General features: G+C 35.2%; 1 protein-coding gene across 15 annotated transcripts in view; it reads right to left on the bottom strand.

Moving 5' to 3' along the window:
- Window positions 1-24,308, bottom strand: part of mical3b (microtubule associated monooxygenase, calponin and LIM domain containing 3b) — a 39,050-nt gene that overhangs the window by 6,576 nt on the left and 8,166 nt on the right. For 2 of the 15 annotated variants that reach the window (XM_051107417.1, XM_051107418.1), the window contains exons 1-24: window positions 23,372-23,874; window positions 18,609-18,943; window positions 18,307-18,514; window positions 17,050-17,163; window positions 16,868-16,969; window positions 15,727-15,882; window positions 14,861-14,961; window positions 14,521-14,778; window positions 12,763-12,878; window positions 12,527-12,653; window positions 12,368-12,452; window positions 12,137-12,284; window positions 10,458-10,654; window positions 10,255-10,361; window positions 10,090-10,167; window positions 9,799-9,966; window positions 7,751-7,861; window positions 6,897-7,080; window positions 6,287-6,381; window positions 5,276-5,553; window positions 4,967-5,202; window positions 4,633-4,710; window positions 1,742-2,980; window positions 1,575-1,663 (exon numbers count right to left, since the gene is read on the bottom strand). In XM_051107417.1, the coding sequence (XP_050963374.1) occupies window positions 1,575-1,663; window positions 1,742-2,980; window positions 4,633-4,710; window positions 4,967-5,202; window positions 5,276-5,553; window positions 6,287-6,381; window positions 6,897-7,080; window positions 7,751-7,861; window positions 9,799-9,966; window positions 10,090-10,167; window positions 10,255-10,361; window positions 10,458-10,654; window positions 12,137-12,284; window positions 12,368-12,452; window positions 12,527-12,653; window positions 12,763-12,878; window positions 14,521-14,778; window positions 14,861-14,961; window positions 15,727-15,882; window positions 16,868-16,969; window positions 17,050-17,163; window positions 18,307-18,514; window positions 18,609-18,869 (4,536 nt within the window). In that variant the 5' untranslated portion in view covers window positions 18,870-18,943; window positions 23,372-23,874. Of the gene's footprint in view, window positions 1-47; window positions 126-1,574; window positions 1,664-1,741; window positions 2,981-4,632; window positions 5,203-5,275; window positions 5,554-6,286; window positions 6,382-6,896; window positions 7,081-7,750; window positions 7,862-9,798; window positions 9,967-10,089; window positions 10,168-10,254; window positions 10,362-10,457; window positions 10,655-12,136; window positions 12,285-12,367; window positions 12,453-12,526; window positions 12,654-12,762; window positions 12,879-14,520; window positions 14,779-14,860; window positions 14,962-15,726; window positions 15,883-16,867; window positions 16,970-17,049; window positions 17,164-18,306; window positions 18,515-18,608; window positions 18,944-23,182; window positions 23,288-23,371; window positions 23,884-24,308 lie in introns of those variants that run through there. The other 13 variants (XM_051107407.1, XM_051107408.1, XM_051107411.1 and 10 more) reach the window with 13 other exon arrangements.

Below are 24,308 nucleotides of genomic sequence, written 5' to 3'. Positions count from 1 at the left end.
TTCAGCATCATAATCTATCTGAAAAAGTTCAAAGCCATATTTGATACCTCATCCCCTTCATGCACCTCCTCAGATATTGTTTCTGTCAGAAGGTCTGACTTGAAATCAGACAGTTCTTCCCTCAGCTGAGAGCATAGCCAGAAAAGACATTAAATTACCTCCAACATTCAATATTAAAACTCATGAAGCATTAAATGATTCCATTAGTTCAGTTATAAAGCTCTAGGGAGTCACGGAGAAATGCTAGGCAATGAGTCTTACTGTTGTAGTGAGATTGAAAATATTTGAAGACTGAAGAGAACCATGAGAAAACGTAAAGGGAAAAAAATCAGTGCAAAAGGAAATTGAGTGGCAAAGATAAAAATCATATACAGAGTCATATTGTGAGAAATCAAACTTTTCCAAAAATGAAAGAGTTCATTGAACTATGAAATCAAAGCAGATAAAAACTATTTATTGAAACTAAGCAGCAAAAATGACTCTGCAATGACTGAAAAATAACCTTGGACTTCAGATACAAAGTATCACATGAGAAAAGGCTGTTTACATAGAAATCTTAAAGGCACAAAAGCAAAAATGGCCCATTTAATTCTAAGAAGTATATTGTCAATAATTTGGCAACATATGAAGCACAGTTCACACAGAAGTCACTTTTAAACCAAGCAGCTTTCTGTTGGTCAACATGGCAAATCTATCTCTCACAATTATGCAAGAAAAAATGTCAGAATTGCAAGATACAAACTTGGAATTGTAACAAAAAATCAGAATGGCGAGAAAAAAGAATTGTGAGATGTAAACTCGAAGTTGCGAGAGAAAAGAACTGTGAGATGTAAACGCGGAATTGCGGAAAAAGTACAAATTGCAAGATACAAACTTGGAATTGCGAGAGAAAGTCAGAATTGCAAAAAGAAAAGTCAGAATTGTGAGAAAAAAGAAATGTGAGATGTAAACTTGGAATTGCAAGAAAAAAAGTCGAAATTACGAGATACAAACTTGGAATTGCAAGAAAAAAATCTAAATTGCGAGATACAAACTTGGAATTGCAAGAGAAAGTCAGAATTGCAAGAAGAAAAAGAATTGTGAGAAAAAAAGAAATGTGGGATGTAAACTCAGAATTGCAAAAAAAAAAAAAAAAAGTATTGCGAGAAAAAGAAATGTGAGATGTAAGCAAAGAAAATGCAAGAAAAATGCAAGAAAAAAAGTTGAAATTGTGAGATACAAACTTGGAAAAAAATCTAAATTGTGAGATACAAATTGGAATTGCAAAAAAAAAAAAATACAAACTTTGCAAAAAAAATCTTTTATTCAGTGAGATACAAACTTGGAATTGCAAGAAAAAAAGCTGAAATTGTGAGATACAAACTTGGAATTAATTAAAAAAAAAAAATTACTTTTCTTTTTATTCAGTGGCAGAAACGGGCTTCCATGCAAACTGGTGTGATCTACTTGAACCCATCCTTTACCATATTTCCAATTGCGTGGATTCCTATTGAAATGGCTGCATTTTGCCCTTGAAAATATGCAGAATAACCTGTGACCTTTAGGATCAGTGAAAAGAGAGTGTTTTACACTACCTGAGCTCTGAGTGGACATCTTTCTAGAAGAGCATGACAGGACATGTCTGTGTCTTCCGAGAAGCTTGGATTTTTCCGGAAACACAGATCTGCAATGCAGAAAGACCCTTAAAGTCATGCTCATGTGGTACAGTTCATTTACAGATCCATCTATTCATCCACCTCACCTGAGGTTCTGTTGATTCCCGGCACCTTCCGCTTGCTCTCGGCATTGGTTGCGGCGGGTAGAGTTTCCGCCACCATTGCAGCCTCTTTCCTCTTTTTGTCCTTCTTATACACTGAAAAAACTGACTTCCATAAGGACTTCTGCTTTCCTGGCTGGGTCTCAGCTGCAGCGTTGATGCTCTTTCTGCTTTTACGGGGTGAGAACAACGAGTTGCGCTTTTTCTCCTTCTCCTCTCCACCCATGTCCGCCCCCCATAGCTTCATCTCTGACCTCCGAAGCCTGACTTCCGGTCCCCCTGCCAGCAGTGGGGCAACCAGCCGATCTGGAAGCGTCCTTCTTTGCTCCAGCCTACGGTTGTCCGTCTGGCTTTCCGTGACACCAGATCTATCCAGCAGTCTGGAAGCCCCTTCCGCCTCATCTCCGCACAGGATCTCAATTTCATCCGGAGGAAGACTCCGAGCTTGATCGAGCTCGGGATTAAAACCGTCCCGCTGTGGAACAGGAATAGCGCAGGTCGATGAGAAGACCATAACCTCTCGGTCCAGTATCGGTTCAGAATGACGAAGGGCGCGACACTGCTTACCAACAAGAGGGGAGTGAGACGGGCTGTAGGGAGGAGTCGGAAGTCCTGTTTCTGGATTTAAAATGCTGTCATTTCCAAAAGAGGTGGAATTGAGGTCCAAATCCTGCTTGTCCCCCATTACACAGCCTTCTACAGTAATGCTCAGTCTGTGGATTACAGAACAGCGGCCTATCGTGTCTTCTAAAGCAACGCTTGCATCACCGTCCGTAGTGTGAGATGGTTCAGCCGGGGATGTACTTTGAAATTGAGTTTGTGTGCTGGAGTCACAGTTTCTTAGCATTTGGGTGGTATTGCAGGACGGTATATAAGCGACTGAGGTGTAAAAGCTTTCTTTAACATTAGACGTTTGGGTTGCTGTATGTTTGGGGTCGCATTCTCTTGACAGAGGAGTCAGGCCTAAACTCTTTCTGATCTCCGCACTCTTCAGCCAGAACTCCTCTACAACCTCTGACTTCTTCACAGGTGGATTCTCAGGATTCGTCGACAGCTCATTTGTGGGTGTGGGATCTGATTCTGGTGGTTTTAAGGAGGGTGGAGATTCTGTTGATGACTGGTGCAATGAAACGGACACTTCTTGTTCCTGTTGGTCACATGGTTTGGACTCTCTGACTGAGCTGGGGTCTATATCTGTGTCGTCGCTGTATTCCTCATAAGACTCTGGTTATTAAAAGCATGAAAGGAAGAATGTGAATTAGAATGTGAAAGAATTTTAGAGGAGTTCTAAAATCTTCTTAACAAAATAGTTTTGTGGGGGAAGCGATGCAGCCTTTTCAAATGCTCTTAAACAAGCAGAAAAAAAGGAACCTGAAAAAAGATAAGACTGTGTTCAATCAGGGCACAAATAAATGTATTGAACTCGAGGTTTTCCACTTATAATTATGGAATTTGAAGTTTTTGAACATTAAGTTTTTTATGTTCTTTAAAGAAGTCTCTTCTGCTCACAAAGCCTGCATTTATTTGATCCAAACTACAGCAAAAACAGCAAAATTTTGATATATGTTTACTATTTAAAATAACTGTTTTCCTTTTAAATATAATTAAAAATGTAATTCATTCCTGTGATTTTAAAGCTGAATTTTTAGCATAATTACCCCAGTCACATGATCCTTCAGAAATCACTGTAATCACTTTTGATCAATTTAAAGCATTCTTGCTTAATAAAAATATTATTTTCTAAAAATAAAACTTTCTTGAACAGCAAATCAGCATATTAGAATGATTTCTGAAGGATCATGTGACACTTAACACTGGAGTAAAATGCTGAAAATTTAGCTTTGAAATCACACAAATAAATTACATTTTAAAATATATTCAAATAGAAAACAGTTATTTCAAATAGTAAAAATATTTAAACATTTTAAAAAAAAAAATCTGTACTTTGGATCAAATAAGTGCAGGCTTGGTGAGCAGAAGAGACTTCTTTAAAAAAACATTAAAAATCTTACTGTTCAAATACTTTTGACCGGTAGTGTATATTTCTAATAAATTCTTAAACATGTGAATTTAAATATAAAAATTATATTAATTTAGAAAAATAAAATAGGCAAAATTCGTTTATACTTCATAAACTGTAAAAGTGATTTAAATGATGTGCTAACCAGGCATTAAAGTGACAGTTGCTTTTTATTATTTATGTTGTGGAAACTACAAATCCGTGCCCCGTACTCGTTCAGAATCTTACACTATGTAGTAAAAATATTCAGATTGGTAGTGATTGTTTGCATTGTGCAGCATTAGTGCTTTCGGTGTAATGTCGTGGCTTGTTAGGACACCGTTTAAGTTAGTGACTAATTTGCAAAGTATATAAAATAGGCAAACTAAAACAACTGCATATAATTTCTATCCACCTTATTCTTCAACATGGAAGTAAGCCTATGGGCAAGACTTCTGGTTCATTATCCACTATAGGGAAATAACGAGAAGAATAACAGTGTGCAGTAAATGGTAAAACTGTTTGCACTACAAACCAGTGTGTTCATAATCAAGACAATACTTTAAAATAACATGGTAAGACACACCAACTTGTAATATCAAGCAGCAAAACAAGCTGTTTTGTACAGCTACAAATAGATGGAAGCAGATGAGACCAGAAGCCTGACCCATAAAATTTACGAATGGCCTCACCCACTCTTACTGGATAGCATAACCCAAAAATGTAAAAAAAGCCAATGAAATCGCAAAATATAAAACACATTATTAATCATGCACAGCCTGCAAATCAAAAAATAACCTGCAAACAACATCTTTTAGGTTAAATAATGCAGCAAAAGCTAATGAAGGCGATCAATGGTCATCAGGGGCGGTGCTACCTTTAACAAACCCCGCCTCCTCTTCCTCAAGCCACACCCCTGAGAGCCGTTCTCTCTCCCAAGGGCAGTATTCACCCTCTACGCATACACGTCAACACACATACAGTGGTGAATACACAACAATAAACACACAAACAAGCATGACAGCATTCACCTCGCACACAAACACACAGACAAACATGTTGGAATAGATAAAGAGAGACATTAAATCGAACAATACCTCATCTTAAGATGAATTCTCTGGAATACACAAACTACACAGTCAGACAAGATCAAACTTTGTTCATTTTATCAGAGCCATTTCTAAAGAAAATGAATAGAGACAAACACCCACCATCACTGGAATCTCCCTCGTCTTGTTTCTCTTCTTCTGAAACTTCTCCTTCTTCTTCCTCCTCCTCCTCATCCTCAGCCTCCTCCTCCTCTTCTTGTTTTTCTTGGATCTCTCCTCCCTCTTCCTCCTTTAGCTCCTCCCCCACATCTAACTCTCTCTCTCCATTGGTTCTGATGTTCGGCTCCTCCTCCTTCTTCCAAGCAAGCTCCTCCTCCTCTAGGTCTGACTCAGAGCTACTAAAGACATAAAAAAGAGAAAGATTTAATCAGGGAAAACATGCTAGCAAATAACAGGAGTATGTTTGGATACCTAGACTGCTCCTCTGTGTTTTTCTCCTGCAGGCTAGCACTGAGGTTGTGCTGTGCAAGCGTCTCCTCTGGGACCTCCTGCAGTGGGCTGTCCTGTTGTTTTGGGCAGGGTTTGTAGTTCTCCAGCTCAATGCGTTCTGGGGTACCACATAGTCTTTTGGCCAGGCTGGATACCACGTCTGGGGGGCCGCTGGAGGACCAGCAGTCTGGTGGAGTGGCTGTGCCTACTGAGCCTAGAGAGGACAAAGATGTAGAAGCCGAGGATGGAACAGGGGGAGTCTGAAGAGACACAGACACAAACAAGTCGGCATTACACGTCAATAAATGCGATGATACTTTTTTAATCAAACAAATCGATATTCCGACTTTTCTTTGATTTCCTTTCCATTTTTATTTATAAAAAATTATAAAAAATATTATAAATAAAATATGCACAATAAAATATGTTTGAATGCAAAATAAACAAATATATACATATATATATGTGTGTGTGTAAATATATACATATTTATTACATAAAAAATAAAATAAGATAAAACAATATAAATACAATTATAAACTATAGTGCAGGTTAAACTATTTAAAAAAATGCATGCTGTTTTTACATTAAATTTATTCACAAATCTGTCAGACATACGCTACCAGTCAAAAGTTTGTGAACAGTAAGATTTTGAATATTTTTTTTTAAAAAGTCTCTTCTGCTCACCAAGCCTGCATTTATTTGATCCAAAGTACAGCAAAAACAGTAAAATTCTGAAATATTTTTCTAGCTTTGATCACAGGAATAAAAATTACATTTTAAAATATATTCAGATAGAAAGAAAGTTATTTTAAATAGTAAAAATATATCAAAATTTTACTGTTTTTGCTGTACTTTGGATCAAATAAATGCAGGCTTGGTGAGCAGAAGAGACTTCTTTAAAAAACATTAAAAAACTTTTGAATGGTAGAGTATATAGTCATTATACTGATTTATATATATATAAAAACAGACATGATATGATGAGGTTACCTGAGTAGGTCGAGGGGCCACAGGTGGGGCCGGTCTCTTTCTCTGAGCCACGCTGGTCATTCTGTAGTTGAAGTGGTGCTTACAGTAAAACTTCCCTGTACAAACCAAAGACAAAAAGACATGAGGATTACATGCAAGGAGTAAATGTCTTATTTATACCACAGCTTAAAGTCGGTCCGAATGCCGCCTCTTTTTTAAAACTTGAAGTGTTTGAATCATGTGATCAATATGACCCTATCACTTTTTAGTGTTTTGATTCCTATTTTTAAAAATGTTAAAACAGCATTTTGCTGAGGGCCTTCAGTTTGTGTGTGGGGCCTACTGTCATTACCGGTCAACAATAAAAGCCCTGTCCCAACACACACATTTTAGACCATATGACTGTGCAATGGTAACAAAAGAGCAGTTTGTTTGGTCGTAAACAGGCGCCTACAGCAACACAGAACAACAGGCCATTTTCACACCGTGCATCACCCATCTTGTGACAACATCCATTAAAAGCTAATCATCTATTGTTTTTGAAACAAGCATAAAATTGCAAAAACACTAACGACTGATAATGATCATCTATTAGTGAAAGTGTGAAGACGTTAATCGTACACACACACACCATGTAGCTGGTCGTAAGCGTAGTTGGACAGGCGTATCGTGGAGCTGCAGTGGTCACACTGGAAGCAGCTCCTGTGGAAGAACCTTCCCTCGGCGCTCAGCCTTTCCATGACATAAACGCGACGGCCGCAGAAATAACACACATCGCTGCCGCCCATGTTCACAGGAAACTCCTTTTGAGAACCCTACAGGTGAGAAGGCAAAGGTCAAGAGTTGATAAGATTTCAGTGTGGCACTTTTATGAAACACTTTGGTGTGATCACTCTAACGAAGATGTGAAATGTTAAGCCTTGTTAGAAACAATTAGATTAGAGCAGGAACTCACACACTCCCAGAAATTAGTAAATATAACACCAAACAAAGGTCAGCGCTGGGTTACAGACCTCAGGGACACAAGGGACACGAGAACATTGTGACCCTGGATGGCAAAACCAGTCATAAGAGTCAGTTTTTTTGAAAATTTATACATCATCTGAATAAATAAGGTTTCCACTGATGTATTGTTAGAACAGGACAATATTTGGCTGAGATGCAACTATTTGAAAATCTGTAATCTGAGGGTGCAAAAAGAGAAAATCACCTTTAAAGTTGTGCAATGCATATTACTAATCAAACATTAAGTTTTGTTATATTTACAGTAGTAAATTTACAAGATATCTTCATGGAACATGATCTTTACTTAATATCCTAATGATTTTTGGCATAAAAGAAAAATCGATCATTTTGACCCATACAATGTATTGTTGGCTATTGCTACAAATATACCCGTGCTACTTCTGACTGGTTTTGTGGACCAGGGTCATCATTCACAATGTTAGGGAATATTTTCTGCCAGCACTACAGGTGAACTCTTACCAACTCCCTCCTGTGAAGGAACTTGGGAGCTTGTTCCTGCTGACTCTGAATCTGATTGGCTATCTGCTGAGCCAATGAGCTCACTCCACCCGTATACATCTGAATGTAGCTCTATAAATTAAAAGATGAGCATGGAAAACAAGCAATGCAACATGTTTCTGAGATAAAAACCATCAAAACAAATGATGCATGAATATCCATGAAACCATAAAAGTGTGGAAATCACAGACTGGTCTTAGAAAATAGAGAAAGAAAATGAAAATGATTACTATAAAGATAAGCATAAAAACAGCTATATTAACATCCACACCAATGGGCAATGATTTATTATAAGCGTATGCTTCAGTTATGACTTCTGCTGCTATCTATCTATCCATAAATCAATAACCTGTCAATCAAAGGCAAAGTCAGTAAGAAGAACAGAGGATAAGATAGAGATAATAAATCATTCTGTCCACAGATTGTTCAGTTAAGACCCTCAAATCACATGTCCCATTGCCTCCAGTCACTGATAGGCTGTTGAGCCCCAGGACTGTTTACACACAGAGCTCCTTCATAACCTATTCATACTAGGCCAACAGTCTCAGAGACCAAAGAAGCTACAAACAGAACCAGATTAGCCAATGTATATAAAAAAGGATACTACTGGACCTACTTTATATGTGACCCTGGATCACAAAACCATATGTGTAGCAATAGCCAAAAATATGAAGTAAATATGTTCCATGAAGATATTTTGTAATATTCTTACCATAAATGTATCTAAACTTTATTTTTTTATTAGTAATAAAAAGAACTTCATTTGGACAACTTTAAAGATGATTTTCTCAATATTTAGATTTTTTTGCACCTTCAGATTCCAGATTTTCAAATAGTTGTATCTCAGCCAAATATTGTTTTATCCTAATATCACATGGACTGTTTTAAAAATGTCCTTACTACATTTCTGGCCCTTGAATGTAATAGTTGCATTGCTGTCTATGCAGCGTCAGAAAGCTCTCGGATTTCATCAAAAATACCTTAATTTTCAGGGTTAATTTTTGGAAATACATACATCATAGTATAAATAAGCTTTCCATTGATGTATGGTTTGTTAGGACAGGACAATATTTGGCTGAGATACAACTATTTGAAAATCTGGAATCTGAGGGTGCAAAAAAATCTAAATATCGAGAAAATCACCTTTAAAGTTGTCCAAATGAAGTTCTTAGCAATGCATATTACTAATCAAACATTAAGTTTTAACATATTTATGGTAGGGAATTTACAAAATATCTTCATGGAATATGATCTTTACTTAATATCCTAATGATTTTTGGCATTAAAGAAAAATCAATAATTTTGACCCATTCAATGTATTGTTGGCTATTTTCGGTTTTGTGGTCCAGGGTCACAATTTGTGTTCTGTAGACGAACGAAGGTCTTACGAATTTGGAAAGACATGAGGGTGAGTAATCATTTTTGGGTGAACTGTCCCTTTAAGTAGGGTTGGTGGACATCAAAATGTTATTTATTGTAGAGGAAAAAAAATCCTAGTGCAGTCTTCTAATGCGGCAGTTGCCAATGTCAATCACCTAAATGGCTTTTAATCTAATAAAACACTTTATACTGTAAACTCTGCTTAGAGGCTTTGCCAAGTCTAGTTCTGCCTGTTGGAGTGCGTTTGCTAAGTTTGTGCAGCAGGCACTAAATGAATCAGCAGCTTTCGCTGACGAGCAAGGTGAGCTCACTATATATTAGGAAAATATCATAAAATCCCATGACTAACAGAAGCAGTGTGACAATTTATCACAAATAAAACAAAATACTCCATCTTATATGAAACACAGTGATTTTTGAGTGAACCAGAGCATTTGAGAACCAGAACATTATTAATCAAGTCTGATTAATGCAATGAAGCATTTTTCAAAAAAGCAAATTTGAAAAGAAGAAAAACTGTATTGCACCTTGTCAGTGTAACATAATTTGAAAACAAATATATGCATGCACATGCAAACACACCTGTATGTATGTAAATGCACACATGCATCACACAAACACTCACATACCTGTCGACGTGTTGCAGTGGCTGAAGCCGATGGCGAGTTCTCCTCAAATTTGGCCAGCAGTAGCGTCGCCATGGACCGAACCTTGCTGTGACCCTCAGCGACCTTCGGTTCTGACCCAGGAGTTACTCCTGAAGTCTTACTTTCTTTGGTATCATGAGGAACGTCCTCCTATATCAGGAAAATATCACAGATATGAACATAAATTGGGAAAAACTGTAGTATATACAAAATCTATCTATCTATCTATCTACCTATCTATCTATCTATCTATCAAATGTCAAAACGATTCACCTCCTCTGACTGGCCAGTCTGGCTTGTTCTCCTCCTCTTTCCATTTCCAACACTGTCTGCTTCCTTCTCTTTCTTATCCTGGTAGAAATGAAAAATAGCACATCTTAACACATGGGCAACGGCCGATAAAAGAGCGCAGCTGTGTAATTGTGAGTGTGTGTGAACCTTGGGATTGCGTTTGCGGGACAGACTCTGTCCCAGTTTGCTGAGCAGTGAGATGGGTGACCTGGTGCTGGAGAACAGAACTGCTTTCTCTTCTGGGCTCAGGTTTCCTGTGCAGAGAAAAAAAGCATGTGTATAAATAAGGATAAAGGGTCAAAGATATTGCACAAATAAAAATAAAATAACAGATGATGCTTTATCCCGACCACTAGCTGGCGCTGTGTCTTTAAGGAGCTCATGAAGTTGACTGAGGTACATGACCATGCAGAGAGAGTCACTCTCTTCCAGCGCGCTCATCTCCTTGCCGGTCATTATAGGACAAATACCAAATTCCTGCTCCGCCATGTCCAAACCCAACTGACTATTGAACTCCGCCTCACTCTCCTCCAGAGACGCAAAATCACTGCACGAAACAAAGACGCTAGTGTCAGAGTCACACATTCAGAAAACCTCAATGCAATAAAACCATCAGCCCACACTTTTAGTTACTAAATTTCCTTTTGAAAGACTGAAAGCACTTAAAAACCTCATGAAAGTTTTGGAGCTTTTAGCCTAAAGGAATAGTTCACCCAAAAATGAAAACACTTTTATTAATTACTCTCATGTCGTTCTAAACCGTAAGACCTTCGTTCATCTTTGGAAAACAAATTAAGATATATTTGATGAAATCCAAGTGATCCAAGTGGAAGTGCCCTATTAATAAATAAATATTTACTCAAAAGAGTTAATAAATACATATAATAAATTATAATAAACAATACAATGTTGTAAAATGCCAGTAAATACATTAATAAATTCAGTGAAAAATGCAATTTATTTATTCATTTAATTTATTTCAGAATTTAGATTTTATTTATTGAAATATTTATTTATTAGCCAAAAAGTGTCAGTAAATAAATAACTATATATGTCACATATAAGTGAATAAATCATGAAATTATTATTTTTATTTATTTATAGATGCTTTTAATAAAAGATGTATTAATATGACACTCCCAAAACCACTAGTCTAATGGAAAATGTTATTTACACAATTAATTTTTTTAAATTTATACATTTTTATTTCATAATATTTATATACTGTCAAGAAATAAATAACTATATATGTCAATAAATGAATGAATGACTAAATAAATGAATAAATCAATCAATAGAATATGTATTTATATTATGACATAATTAAATATTTAATATATTTATTTATGTCCTCTATGTCTTATATCCTGTCTTTATTTTTGTAGATGTACATATTTAAAACTGTCTCTTCAATAGGCCAAAAATATGATGAAATGTACTAAAATTAGTTATAATATATTATTATGAAAAGTATGTTATAGTTAAAATATATTATTAAATACACTTATATTCTTTAAAACAAGGGATACCAAAAACTTGGAAATATGATATTATGGTCAAAATAATGGCAAATTAAAATTCTGTACTATTTTGATATATTTTTATTTTTATATATATATATATATATATATATATAAATATATACATCAAAATATTATAATGTACATTGCTATGTATGAAAAATATGGATATTCGTTTTAAGATAAAAATAAAATATAATAAAAAAACAAAATTATATGTTGAAATGTAAATTATGCATTTAATATAAATTTATTATTTTAATTATGAATGAATTTGTGACTGTTAGGAAGTGCAAACAGTCTAAAATATGTAATAAATATTTATATGTATATTTATTGACACACTTCAATACTACTAATGCTTCTAATGTAATATTTTCAATAAATTTCAGTCCAATAAAATGCTAGCAATAGCAAGGAGCAACTTACACTTTTGCCATCCTGTGATGTAAACTAGGTTACCAGCCCAGATCTTTAACCACCACCCAGAGTAAAGAGTTTAAACTCACATGAGGTCAGGTCTGAATCTGTGAATGAGAGCGCACAAGGCCAGGCCGCTCCTCCAGGAAGTTGTGAAGTCCGTCACGCATACATTCATATAACCTTGCGTCTGTTCCTGACACCAGCTCAGCAGCTTACTGTAACGAGCCATTGACTCTACACACACACACACACAGACAGCAAGTTAGATTGTGTTTGAATGTATAAGTGGAAGACGGTATATATAAAGTAACACACACCTTGCCGTGTAAGTCTAGGGTGTGGAGAGCTGACTGCATCAAGGCTCAAAACCGGACCCTCACCTGTGTCTATGAGATGACACACCTGTACACACATTTTCAACATCATCATTATTACAATCACTGATTGTGACCTGATTTGGATTGCATGTTTCTAACCTGAGCAGCATTGATGAGTTGCATGTTGATGTTGGGATAGCGGCTAGCAGGATCCACGCTGTACAGGCTGTAGTTTTTACTGACGTTTTCTGGTGTTGTCTGAGGAAGCAACCGATACACACTCTCTCTGAGACAGGGAAGAAAAGTAGTGAGATATTAGATCAGAATCCTACTTTGTCAAAACTTATTATTTATAAATCTCTCTTGTCTTCATTCAAACTCCTTTTAGCTCTGACCTCTCAGCCAGAACCTCTGAAGGGGTGTTGCCCTGACCCCAGCTGCGAACCATCCAAGCCGTGTCCATGGCTGCAAGGAAGCCCCGAGCAATTCCTGTTCCCATTGGCCAGAACGGCTATAAGAAAAAGGGCAGTGTGAATACAACTTTTAATTTGTCTGAAATATCACAGATGTATTCAGAATGCACTAAAAAATACATATTGAATCTTGTTGTTAATTAGTGTCTTTGTTTTACTTTCCAATAAAATTATAAAAACGTTAAAATAGAGTTGAAATGAAGGTAAATTGCATAGTATATTAAAATATATATATATATATATATATATATTTATACATATTTTATATATATTATATTAAAAAACTTGAAAATTATAATATTATGTCAAAATAATGGCAAATTAAAATTCTATACTATTTTTATATATTTTTTATAAAAATAAAATCAATCGTTTTAAATGCAGCAAGTAAATTTAGACATCAACATATTATAATGTACATTGCTATGTATGAAAAGATTTTGAGATTTGCTAAAAAATGAATATGGATATTTAATAAATCAGTGTTGAAAACTGCTCTCTGCAAATAAATATTTAAAAAATCCAAATAATATGTTGAAATATAAATTATTAATGTAATAATAATTATTACATTATATTGTTAAATAAATATAATATATATAAATTTGATAATTATGACATTATGTTCGAAATAATGGCAAATATATTCTATAATCTATTTTTATATAAAAATAAAATCAAACCTTTTAAATGCTGCAAGTGAATTTAGGCATCAAAACATTATAATGTATATAGCTATGTATGAAAAATTTGGATATTCATCTTGAGATTTGATAAAAATAAATACGGATATTTATTTTGAGATAAAATAACATTTTATAAAAATTTGAAAAACCCAATTAATATGTTGAAAAAAACTGATTAATTTATTATATATTTATTTATTAACTTGTTAATGACAGTAAATGCAGTCTTAAAGTGAAAATTAGGGAAATGTATAATATAGACTAAGATATAACTAAGATATAATATATATATATATATATATATATATATATTATTTATTTATTAATTTATTTTAGTGACTAGTCTTCAAAACATTTTTTAAATTAGTTATAATAAATATTATTGAGTGTAAAAATACACTTACATTCTTTAAAACAAGGGATACCGAAAGCTGGATAATTATGATATTATGGTTAAAATAATGGAAAATTAAAATTCGATATTATTTTTATATATTTTATTTGTATAAAAACTCAATCATTTTAAATGATGCAAGTGAATTTAGCATCAAAACATTAAAATGTATATTGTATATATTGTCTACGTATAAAATTAGGATATTCATTTCAAGATTTTATTAAAAAAAATGAATATGCATATTAATTTTGAGATAAAAATTTTGTAATATAAAAATACCAAAATTATATATTAAAATATAAATTATGCATTTAATATAAATTTATTTATTAAATTATTAATGATTTTGTGAGCATCAGGTAGTGAAAATGTAGTCTAAATGTTGAAATAGGGGACATTTTTAAAAATTATACTAAGAAAAAATAGTATTTGGTATATAGACAGAATACCAAAATATTGTGCATTTCTACCAAAAGCAAGCCTTAATATCTTATGCAATATTTGTTCTCAGGTTCATTTATCTTGCTTTAAGGTTAATTAGAATTTTACTAAGAAAAAAAGGCTAAGAACCTTACTAATAGATCATTGTTCTCTCACCTCTAGTAAACTATCCCCCACCAGAGCGACCAGCAGAGGGTGTCCCCTGCGCTGCCTCACCATCGCTGCGTTCTCAGACGCGTACATGCAGGTAAAGTCAAACATGGCCACATCTGGCTGCCCATAGTGGTTGATAGCAAAGTCCAGCGTAGGAAGCTGATGATTAGTAGAGAAATCAGCTGCTTCACGGGCGTATGAAAGCAGTGCAGTCTGGTCCACATTATTCCTAGACAGCAGCATCTCAGTGTCAGCATAATCCTGCAAAACAAACACAAGAGCATAGTCACTCACAAATCAATGTGTGCAATATGCAAATAAATGCTCATGACATTAGACTCACACGCAGAATGACTCCTTTGTCCAGAAGGCTTTGCTTTTTGGCAGTCATTACAAAGTAGTGAGTGTCGTCTTTGTAATATACAATATTCTCCAGATCAATTCCTGCACAGAAACGACGGCTGAAACTCGTTGTTTACATCATCATGTCATCTAAGATGTTCATGTCTTTCTTTATTCAGCGAAGAGAAATTCAAGTTTTTGAGGAAAACATACCAGGATTTTTGTCTATATAGTGGACTTCAATGGGGATCAACAGGTTGAAGGTCCAAATTGCAGTTTCAATGCAGCTTCAAAGAAGTCTACACAATCTTATCCAGTGAAATGATTGGTCATTTTCTACAAAAATTTAAATTTATATACTTTTAAATGTGACCTTTCCAACGTGATTACGTAATGCGTGACGTCATCGCAGAGCTAGTGCAAGATGAGCATTTGTGGCTAAAAAGTCTATACATTTTTATTTTTTTTAGAAAACGACCCATCATTTCACTAGGCAAGACCCTTATTCCTCGTCTGGGATTGTGTAGAGTCATTTGAAGCTGCAGTGAAACTGCAATTTCGACCTTCAACCTGTTGGCCACCATTGAAGTCCATTATATGGAGAAAAATCCTGTTATTTTTTTTCTCAAAAACCCTCTTTTCTTTTCGACTGAAGAAAGAAAGACATGAACATCTTGGATGACATGGGGGTGAGTAAATCAGCAGGTAATTTTTATTCTGGAAGTGAACTAAACACATTAACACATTATAACTCATTCATATTTGAAGAGACAAAGAAGCTTCACTATGTAAAAATGCATATTAGTTGCTTAAAATGCATTTGAGTGCAATACATGAGGTTTTCGTAACAATGAAATAATTCAGTACCTGTAGCCTGCCGGAGGTCCTGGAAAAACCTCTGGTTGAAGATGAAGGCAACACCGCTGATCTCCTCCACTTTAGCTTCGGCGGTGGTGTTGCGATTGATGAAATTCGCAGTGATGGCGATGGCCAGTTTCCCCCGAAACTCCTTCCTGCGAAACCCTAATAGATCCAAACGAATAAAACCATCATACCGAGGCTTTGAAACCCACAAAATGACTTAGTGACGTCAAAAACAGGGTAAAATTAGAATAGGGGAAGTGTCTGTTAAAGATGACTGCGAAACTCTGGGAGCATGTGATGCACTTCTTGCCACTACTAGTCACTTTTCAAGCATTTGATGTTCCTCTGTTTATGATGATTTGCACAAGATTTGATACTTCACTATTAAACAATTATATGTCTTTATGTTATGTAATTATGATCCTGGACCACAAAACCAGTCTTAAGTAGCACGGGTATATTTGTAGCAATAGCCAAAAATACATTTTATGGGTCAAAGTGATCCATTTTTCTTTTATGTCAAAAATCATTGGGATATTAAGTAAAGATCATGTTCCATGAAGATATTTTGTACATTTCCTACCATAAATATATCAAAACTTAATTATTGATTAGTAATATGCATTGCTAAAAACTTAATTTAGACAACTTTAAAGGTGATTTTCTCAATATTTTGATTTTTTTTCACCCTCAGATTCACGATTTTTAACATAGTTGTATCTCAGCAAAATATTGTCCTATCCTAACAATATATCTGGCTGATAAATCACTAATACAGTAATAGCACTAGTACTGTAAGTTTTCAAGAACTTTTCTTACATGTATATTTTAAGACATCTTAAGTCTAAAGCAGTAGCTCATGCCACTAATAACCACAATATGAGTGGCGTCATTTCCTATCTCAAGCAAATTAGAGAACAAATCGTGCGCAAGACATTTTTGGGTTTTGGCACATGTGTGTGAGAGAGAGAGAAAAAGGAAGACCATTGAAAATGAGCAGGGAACTGGGGAACTAAAGTTAAAAAATGTTGTGAAATCAGGAAGACTTATTCATATTAACCACTAACTAAAGCATCTGCTTGCATTAATGATTGGATAGACTGTGATCACTATAGGCTTAAGACCAAGGTGTTTTTGCAGATACCTGGTAAGGTGTTTCTTCTACCATCTGCTGCAATAACCACATCAAACTCCATCTGACTGATGGGATGAGAGTTGGGATGGACCTCTGCTCGCCAACCAACACCTGAACAGGAGAAATGTGAAAATCGTCAATGATATTTACAGTTAAACTTAAGATGAAAGTGTATTTGATTACATTCTCACGTTTCTCCTGGTCCTCTGGAGGTTCCACTAGATGTTTGAACTCCACATTCACATGAACCTCAACACCCAATAACAAGGCCACCTTCAAAAGCATCAGCTGCAGCTGACGAATGCCTGTACATACAGAGATTTCGATTAAATCGAATTAACATGAAAATGGGATTTAAATGGTCTTAATGAGCATTAAGTGCCATTCAAAACCATTTTACTTTTTTAATGTTTGGGGGTAAATTAGGATAAATAATGAAAAAAAGGTAGGTAAACAGTATGAATAAACTAGAAATTACCACAATTAGAGCCAACAAATGATAAAATCACAAATGCTTTCAGAAGGCAATACCAAATTCTTTGTCTTATTAAAAATAAGTAAATAAATAAACATCCTTAAATTATAATTCACTAGTTTTCAAACTATATTACATATTTGTAGACGTCTAATAAAAAAATTATTATAAAACAAATGAATAAAATGAATGAATAAAAAATAAACATTTCCAAGTCAAATGACATCAATATTAAAATTCTGCACAATATTGACATTTTTATGTTATATTGAAATATTGAAATTCGATACTATTTAGTTTAAAGAACTTAAAAAGAAATTAATTTAAATGCTAAAAAATTATCACAGTATTATAATTTTTTTGCAGTATAAAAAAATGGATATTCATTTTGAGAACTGCTGCAGACTACTTTAAATTATTATATTATTATAAATTTTACATATTTTATTATATTATATTATATTACATATTTTATTATATTATTATACAATTTTTTAAATGGTAAATGTAAAGTAAATTGTAGATGAAAAACTGAGGAAATGTAATATTTCATACTAATGTGAAATGTCATACTACAAAACAAAAATGCAAAGCCAACTTAAATAAAATAAAAATAAATTATTATATCATTATAATTTTTACATAAATCCAGTTATTAAATTTAAAAAAAAAAAAAGTGAATGTAAATTGTAGATGAAAAAAACTGAAGAAATGCAAATTTCATACTAGTATGAAATTTCATACTACAAAATTATAAAATGGCCACCTTAAATTAAATAAAATAATATCATTATAATTTTTAAAAAACAGTTATTAAATATTTATATAAAAATAATTGGTGAATGTTAAGTAAATTGTGCTAATTTCATGCTAAAAATTAAATTCATACTACAAAAAAAAAAAACTATAAAAAGGGTCCCTTAATAAAAATAAAATAAAACCACAAATTTGTGTTCAAACTTTATTTACTCACTGATATGGTCTATGGCTCCAGCACAGAACTTTCCGTAGAACTTTTTGGCCCCCAGACCACGGAGATCCTGGATGGTGAAGGGCCAGAGATGCAGAACATTATTCCGTGAGAAAGCATCTCGCTTTTCTACCAGAACCACCCTGGCGCCCAGAAATCCCAGCTCGATAGCCGTCCGCAACCCACACGGACCTGCACCTATGATCAGACACTGAACACACAACAAAAACCCATGTGTGAAACATCTGTCAGAAGCTTGTAAAGAGAACTCTCTTTTGCAACGCACTGCGGGTGACTCTTTATACCGTGGTGCTTGTGCAAGCATGGCCTCTCATGTATTCTCTCTGGCTGGCTCTTTTATCCAGTTTGGCCCATAGTGCTTTGGCCTTCCAGTAGTGCAGTCTGCTCCTTAGGATGTGGTAGAACTGCGGCTGACCGCCGGGATGCAGCTTCAGCTCTTCGCACAGCTCCTGAAAGGCCCTGAGGGTTTCCCTGCATGTGGCGGCCTGCACGAAAGCATCAAATAGGGCGTGCGCCTGAAACGACTCAGACTGGCCGTCCCACATAGCTGCTCCTCACACGACCCCAGTGACCTGCACGGGAGTCAGCTCACCTCCAGAAGGCACCAAACACAGGACATCTGAGGAACAGAAATGATTTTCGGTTGTTGCAGGGTGCCCACATGGATAAAAGAGAATTTTATCTCCATCGTTTAGATGGAGATAAAAAGGAAAGCAATCTGCATAGACTGTGAAGCAGATGCGTCAGCAAAAGTTCTGCCACGTTCTTATTTCTCGCTATCCATCTGCACATCATGTTCCACTCAGACACACGTCTCTCATTAGCTCCTCAACTCGACACCCAATGTGTCACTGCTTATATAAGAGAAACGTTATTGACACAAACATATATTTATATTGAAATTAAATCAAATGTCTTGGACTCTGGTGCTGCACACACACACATATCACTTTCCTGCAATTTATTATATAAGTGCAATAAACAGTTAAAGTCACATACTTTACATACACCTTACAGAATCTGCAAAATGTTAATTATTTTACCAAAAGAAAAAGGATCGTACAAAATGCATGTTATTTTTTATTTAGTACTGACCTGAATAAGATATTTCACATAAAAGACATTTACATATAGTCCACAAGAGAAAATAATAGTTGAATTTATAAAAACAACCCTGTTCAAAAGTTTACATACACTTGATTCTTAATATTGTGTTGTTGTCGTTTTTGTTCAGTGATAGTTGTTCATGAGTCCCTTGTTTGTCCTAAAAAGTTAAACCGCCGTTTGTTCTTCAGAAAAATCCATTCGGTCTCACAAATTCGTTTTTTTCAGCATTTCTGTGTATTTGAACCCTTGACTGTATGATTTTGAGATCCATCTTTTTACACTAAGGACAACTGAGGGACTCATATGCAACTATTACAGAAGGTTCAAACACTCACTGATGCTTCAAAAGGAAGCACAATGCATTAAAGGCTGGGGGGTGAAAACTTTTTGAATTTGAAGATCAGGGTAAATTTAACTTATTTTGTCTTCTGGGAAACATGTAAGTATCTTCTGTAGCTTCTAAAGAGAAGCACCAAATAAAAAAAAAAAAGATATTTAGGCAAAATAAGAAAAATCTTCATTCTGTTCAAAAGTTTTCACCCTCGGCTCTTAATGCATAATTTTTCCTTCTGAAACATCAGTGAGTGTTTGAACCTTCTGTAATAGCTGCATATGAGTCCCTCAGTTGTCCTCAGTGTGAAAAGATGGATCTCAAAATCACACAGTCATTATTGGAAAGGGTTCAAATACACAAAAATGCTGGAAAACCAAATAATTTGTGGGACCTGAAGGATTTTTCTCAAGAAAAGCAGGCAGTTTAACTGGACTCATGAACATCTATCACTACAGAAAAAAAACACAGCTGTGGATCATTCAGGTAACAACACAGTATTAAGAATCAAGTGTGTAAACTTTTGAACAGGGTCATTTTTGTGGACTATATGTAAACATCTTTTATGTGAAATACCTTTTTAACATTTTGCAGTTTCTGCAGGGTGTATGTAAACTTTTGACTTCAACTATATATTATAAAACACCCTAGAAATACCTTTAATATCTTTACTTAGGTAAACAAAACGCATTTGCACTGGTCAGTTACTCCTGCACTGACTCCAATGGTCATTTTGATTGGCTGTCGGAGTTCACAGTGCTCCATAGAGCCATCAATAAACAAAAGACAGTAAAGCACTTCATTACGCACATTACAAAAGATTACAGCAACTACATTGATTCAATTCATTCAGCACTATTACTCAGCCGCGCAGTTCAGCCTGGATGAATAGTTTGACCTCTAAGCGCCCACATGAGAATGACTCATTATATGAGCTTGCAGATGATGACTGATTTGATATCTCATGATTATATGCAATGATAAGCAGTCTATTTAAATTTGATTTTGGTGTTTAAATCCTTTTAATGGCTGATTCTTCCCCTTTTTGCACTAATGTCTTTAAAATTAATGACAGCGTAATCTGTGCACATCTGTGTCTTTTCTTTCTAAAATGAAAATTCTGTCATTAATTACTCATCCTCATGTCATTCCAAACCCGTAAGACTTTTCGGAACACCGATTAAGAAATTTTTGATGAAAACCGAGAGCTTTCTGACCCTGCATAGACAGCAATGCAAGTGAAACGTTCTCAGGTCTAGTAAGGTAGTAAGGACACAGTCCATGTGATGTCAGTGGTCAACCGCAATATTATGAAACTACGAGAATACTTTTTGTGTGCAAATTAAACAAAAATAATGACTTTACTCAACAATTTCTTCTCTTCCTCATCAGTCTTCGACACAGGAACAGCATGAGTAATTAATGACAGAATTTTCATTTTTGGCTTAACTGTCCCTTTAAGATAGAATATGATACAACAAGTGTGTTTAGATTGCTCAAACCCACTAAAACAGATATTGATCTACTGTATGTACAATGGGGGACCTTTAGAGATTCTTAGGAATGCAACCCACTGGGAGAAAGAGGAGGATTATGGGTAAGACCAGGTGACTGTCAAACTAATCTTTCTCTTAACTTGACATGAAAAGTCAGTCATCAAAATTAAATGGTGACCAGGAGCTATGTTTCCAAAATGACAAAAAGCACTATAAAAGGATCATAAATGTATAATATACTAAGTTTATTAATGACATATAATAGCTATTTTCACCAGAGACAAGCACAAATTGTGCATTTGTTATTTATAATGTTCATAAAAATAACTCTTACTGCTTGTGAAGTGCCACATTTCAAAATGCACACAAAGTTGAGAGTTTTGAGAGTTTAGAAGTAAAGAATTTAACTTTCACTGCGTTGACGTAATTTCAACTGAAACTGGAAGACAAGGCGGGACATATCCAGCAGCCCCGCCCCCTTTTTTAAACAGCCAATAGCATTTTGTTTAAATCACAGCTTGGGCCAGCCACATCATGAATGTATGACAGCCACAATCTCATCCACATAGCATTATCTATATATAAAATAGCATTCTGTGTAGAATTCAAATGCGTCCGATATGTTTTGAAGTCTGCACCGACCCTGTATAGAGCACTACGTGCCATTTACCGTACAGAAAATACAAATTCTGTGAACAAGTGACCGATTTCAGCTGCAGCTTCAGTGTTTATTTATAGTGTAGGGGGCGGGATTGGATTCTAGACAGCATTTGATTGGACAGAAAGTTTAATGAGAAGCTGAAGTGCAGGGTGATGTCATCAAAATTGTTGTTCCGTATTGGCGGAAGTTAGAGATTGTAAATGCTTATATCTTCTAAATGCAATTTTTGTCATTGTTTTGGAGCACACTAACTTACAGATAACCTTAAGGCTAACATATTCATATTAAAAGCCAAAAACTTCAGGTTTGTTTTCATGGGGACTTTACATTTGAAGCTGTTTTTGACTTCCGATGGCACATAATACATAATGTCTAATAAAATACATAATGTCTTTCATTAGCATAACACTGAAAAAAAAACTAAACAAAAAATACATAATAGATCATTTCTTCATTGACTGGTACATAGAAATGCATACTGACAACAGTGAGTTACAAAAACTCATGTAATTTTTGTACAGTAAATGTCTCATAGATGTTTAATTAAAAGTATGAAAGTACGTTACACTCTTATAAAAATATTGCAGCTACTATATCATAATACATTACATAAGATATTCTATTTCTTTTATTTTATTTTGTAAATATTTTGTCTTCTCAACGTGTCTAGTTCATTTAGACTACTTTTATAGCACTATTTTTCATTTTTGTAGTTTGACATACCCTGGTCACCATTCACTAACACTGCATGGAAAAGAACAGCGTGAACATTCTGCTAAACATCTTTTTTTTTGTGCTTTACGGAAGAAAGTGAAACAGGTTTCAGGGTGAGTAAACAATGACAGAATTGTCATTTCTAAATGATCTGTTCCTTTAAGCCAAAAATACGCTCACAAACAGTTCACGGAAACTGTGTATAAGAAGAACAAGGTACTCTCAAAACGAAAACTCCCTGGTTTTATCAGAGGTCATTCACACAGGCAAAACCCTGAAGCATCATTATAAAAATAAATGACCTGTATCAATATCAATATTTTCTCTTCTCTCCTCTCAAATGTCTCAGTGATTGACTGCTGTGCAGTTTGAGAGCAGAGGATTACAGAACTCAAGGGAAGTGCTGCAGAAAGAGGATCGATCACAGTTTTTCCTCTAGTCAGCCATTTACATATTGATTACACTGTTAAACTACTATACAGGGCATCTGCACATATTCATGAACTATACAGTTATTCATTAAGTATAGTTAAAGAGTTAAAGTGTTACCAGGTAAGCATGCACCAAGCATGACCGTCCAGCCAGCTGCAGTCATATGCTTTTTCAGCTCTTTCCACATCCTAGCATGTGAACTAATGTAGGTTCCTTCGGATCCTGTCACAAAACATCAACACTGCTGCACCAGATTCCAGTCTAACACATGCATACACAAATACATTCAATGCAAGTGAGATTTACCGTGCTGCTTCTCTGCGGCGTGTACATGCTGCTGACATGCTTTCCTTCCTCTTCTCTTGCTCTGTTTCTCTCTGGCAAGTTCCCAAGTGGATCTAGAGCTGTTGGTGCCACATTAACTATCAAATACACAGCTGCAGTGCAGGAATGAGCTCCACCACTTCACACACGCACACACTCTGTCCTCTTTCTCTCTCCATCTCACTGTAGCCAAGGTCAGAGGAAGGAGCTACCAGGCACATGCTGACTCCTCCTCTACACACACACGCTTTCAACAAACACAAACATTGTCTTTCAGGACACACACGTGCATCTCTGTGTCACACTGCTAAAGTACACCCTGTAGATGATTCCCATATTGCAGGCAGTGCGTGTTAATCGTAGAGATTCATTATTCAGTACTGCGGCGGATCAGCTAGTGGTTGGTGTTGGAGTGTTATTGAAGAAGCCCTAAATCTAATCTGATTTACCCCGGGACAGAGGCTTCTTAAAGAGATTAAAGAGCACAGATGAGGGAGGGTAAGAGAGGAGAGGTGGAGGAAAGACAGATCTGGAGAACATTTCCTTAAACTGTAACACTTTTGACTGCTTCAACACAAAATGAGCGTAATGTCTCCCTCAGGTGGTTGTTATTGTATTTTAGATTAAAGACCACAGAAATGAGTAATCTCAGTAGTTCATTCAGAAATTCATTTGCCTGTTTGTGGGCTAGACTTCTGGCTCATTAGCCTCGTAGTAAGAAGAATAAGAGGAAACGGTAAAACTGTTTGTACAACACACCAGTGTGTTCATAATTAAGATAATACATTAAAATAATATGGTAAGACACACCTATTTGCAATATCAAGCACCAATTGAGTTTTCTACAGCTAAAAATAGCTGGACGCGGATGAGACCGGAAGCCAGATCCATAACATTTAAAAATGGGAAAAATAACGTA

Source organism: Labeo rohita, chromosome 4, assembly GCF_022985175.1.
Source record: "Labeo rohita strain BAU-BD-2019 chromosome 4, IGBB_LRoh.1.0, whole genome shotgun sequence".
Taxonomy (NCBI): Eukaryota; Metazoa; Chordata; class Actinopteri; order Cypriniformes; family Cyprinidae; genus Labeo; species Labeo rohita.
The sequence above is the reverse complement of the archived record's forward strand: the minus strand, read 5'-3'. Positions and strand labels throughout refer to the sequence as shown.